Raw genomic sequence first — 3,182 nt, forward strand, 5'->3', positions numbered from 1 at the left:
CCAACTTTGCTCAGCAGTAATGATCGTTTTTGATATTCATAGCTTCCTTGTCTCTCCAAATTATACCTCATATTCAAACCATATTGAAAAAACTGTGTAGTTACCCTAAACCACATTCTCCAGTTTAAATCACCTCTATCATCTACCTGCCATTGTATGTTCTTCTTTCCCTGGCCACTCATTCATCCTTCCTCAAGAATCAGACTACCTAATTGAAAAACAAAACAAAGCAACAAAGCGAATAAAACTCTCCTGCTTTCAAAGAAATTTCAATGATTCTTTCTTTTTCTTAACCCCACATTTCATGTATACCCCTACCTTCTCCCTCCTTCCTCTTCCCTTTTCTTTCTCCTTTTCTTTCTCTAGCTACCAGAAATATACAGTTACAACTTCAGAGATTTAAGCACTATGTGAAATTTACTACTACGTCACTATTCTCTAGAATAATATTAAAAATGCATAATATTGTAGGTTTTTTAATAAAACTTGATGAATTAATAAATAAATGTTGGAGGTTGCAGAAAAATTATTAGTTGTATAAAATGGAACACCTGGTTCTCATAAATTTCGTGTCTGTAATTCTTGGAATGAATGTGGAAATATATTTAAATTGTTAGACTTTATTGTCTCATGAGATCCAAAAAGGATTTTTTTTAATAAGAACACAATTAAGATGCACTTTCTCTTATTTTTTTAAATCACTAGAATGATCACGAAAATGAGAGTCAACAACTTATATTCATTGAGTACCTGGATACTCCACAACAATGAAACTTACTTAGGTGCATTTAAATTCCGAGAGATACATAATTCATAAATTCTCCTACACAAGGATTCTTAGAGGAAGAACTCAGTCAGGGACCAAAACATAAAATAGAAAAATAAACTGTATACACTCCCCCCACATATATACACACGTACACTATTTTGCTCCTTTTACATTTCTCACTTTCATTACTCAGGTAGGATCCACAACCCCATTGATTGATAGATTTTGTGGGCTATAACGATCTGAAATCAAGTGTCATGCTGGCAAATGTCACCAACCAATTAAATGGAAAATTCAAGCACCTCAAATAATGTGTATTTTTTTATTACATTTTGAGAGATTGAAAAAGAGGAAAGTATAACGGCGTTAATTGAGGTGGATTTTAAGAATAGAAAATTTTTACCACACGAATACGAATCTGCTTAGTCTTGGCACCATAGACCAGTGGATTGAGAAATGGAGGGACCAGTAAGTACATGCTAGAAAAGAGAATGTGGATATAAGGGGGGATACGAGAACCAAACCTATGTGTAAAGAAGGAGAAGAAGGCCAGGAGATAAAACTGAAGGAAGACACAGATGTGAGCGATGCAGGTATTGAACGCCTTAAGCCTAGCCTCTTTCTGGGGCAAACGAAAAACGGTGACAAATATCTGGATGTAGGACAATGTGATGAATATGAGGTCAAAGCCTGCGACAGTGAAAGCCACAAACAAACCATAGATTTTGTTGACTCGGACATTTGCTGCAGCTAGTTTCACAATGGCCATATGCTCACAGTAGGAGTGGGAGATGACTGTCGTGTGATAGAACCGAAACCGGCACTTTATCAGTACCAGACATGGGGCTACAAGAATGGAAGCTCTGAGTACAACCATAACCCCTGTTTGGGTGACAAGCTGGTGGGTGAAGATGGTGGCATGTCTCAGTGGATAACAGATGGCCACATAACGGTCCAAGGCCATGGCCAGCAGGATGCCTGACTCTATACACTGAAATGTGTGGATGAACCACATCTGAAGCAAGCAGGAATCAAAGTAGATTTCAGGCACATGAAACCAGAAGATTCCAAGCATCTTAGGCAAAATGCTGCTAGCAAGTACAATATCCGTGGCTCCTAGCATGCCTAAGAAAACGTACATGGGCTCATGGAGACTGCGCTCTGATTTGATAATGACCAGAAGCAAGGAGTTTCCGAACATGGCAATGAGATACATGGCACAGAATGGAATGCCAATCCAGCACTGTACAGATTCTAGGCCTGGGATCCCTACTAGTGTCAAAACAGAAGGCATGTAGACGGTTATGTTGGAAACAGACATAGTGTCCTTGGGCTTCCTGATGCTAACAACAAAAAAAAATTCTCAGTCAATGTTGTTGTTCCTCTTCTCTTTTCTGATTTTATCCAAATTCATCATATTAAGTCTTTTCAATTTTGGTAGAAGTCTAAGATGTTACTTGTATTACTGAAGGGAAAAGACAGATCCATGGAGACACACCCCTGTTTTCAGGAAGGGCATCCACAAGCACAGTGCTACAATAAGGTGTTACGTGCATGCACGGTAGGTCGACTGCACTGGAACCAGCAAAATCATTTGAGTAAAGGATGAAACTACTCACCTGTCTGGTTTTCTCTTTCTAGACCTGTGGGGGAAAAAAATTAGATGTTTATTTTGCCAGGAAATTACATTTTAATCAGAGTTTGGTGAATCTTTCTATATCCCACATTTTGGCTACTCTTCTAGTACTCAATTATTCCCAATTTTGTTTATGTCAGAAACAGTTGGGACCAGCAAATTCTCAGACTCTGACCAGTATATTAGTGTAAAAGATTCCCTATGAAAGAGAATAGAGATAGAAATACTTGACACCAAAGAACATAACATATTTATATTTGTACTCCAAAGAATGTGGAGGAGGTGCTTTAGAAAAGATAATTCAAATGTATTTATTTTTGATGAGTCTAGTCCAAAGCTCCTTGTCACTTTTAAAATTTATTGAAATTTAAAGAAAATTGTATTTTCTTTTGCCCATATTTCTAACCTCTGAAATCTTTGAAATTGGTGTGCTTCAAAATTCTATAATACACTTTATAGAATACCTAGAAAGGAGGAACTGTTGGGAGGCAAGAGAATGGACAGCAGCAAAGTATGAGGCAAGAGGACTCGTTCTCGATAACCTACAAATTGGGATAATGGGAGAATGGGTCCCTTAGCCAGAATGGAGTTGGGTTTCCTGGTTTCACATTGCTCAGAGCTATCATTAGCATGAGATTAGTTCAATATAGGCTTATTACTTCTTAATGAAATATCCAAAAGGCTTTTGTAATTTTGTGAGCTCAGACACAAGAAATGGATGGAAAATAAAGGGCTGAAAGGAAAGATTCCTTAAAAGGGAACAAGACAGGGAAGACA

The 3,182-nt window shown here is 37.6% G+C and overlaps 1 protein-coding gene across 1 annotated transcript; it reads right to left on the bottom strand.

Moving 5' to 3' along the window:
• Positions 1-1,151: 1,151 nt before the first annotated feature.
• On the bottom strand, positions 1,152-2,090 carry LOC105822057 (olfactory receptor 52A1). Its single transcript, XM_012658991.1, has one exon. It carries the CDS (start codon positions 2,088-2,090, stop codon positions 1,152-1,154), a length of 939 nt encoding a protein of 312 aa, XP_012514445.1.
• Positions 2,091-3,182: the final 1,092 nt, after the last annotated feature.

The sequence above is a fragment of the Propithecus coquereli genome, unplaced genomic scaffold, assembly GCF_000956105.1.
Source record: "Propithecus coquereli isolate 6110/MARCELLA unplaced genomic scaffold, Pcoq_1.0 Scaffold594, whole genome shotgun sequence".
Lineage (NCBI taxonomy): Eukaryota > Metazoa > Chordata > Mammalia > Primates > Indriidae > Propithecus > Propithecus coquereli.

Bases quoted from the DNA above. Each gene is read 5' to 3' on its own strand.
- LOC105822057 (XM_012658991.1), bottom strand. From the start codon at position 2,090: ATGTCTGTTTCCAACATAACCGTCTACATGCCTTCTGTTTTGACACTA.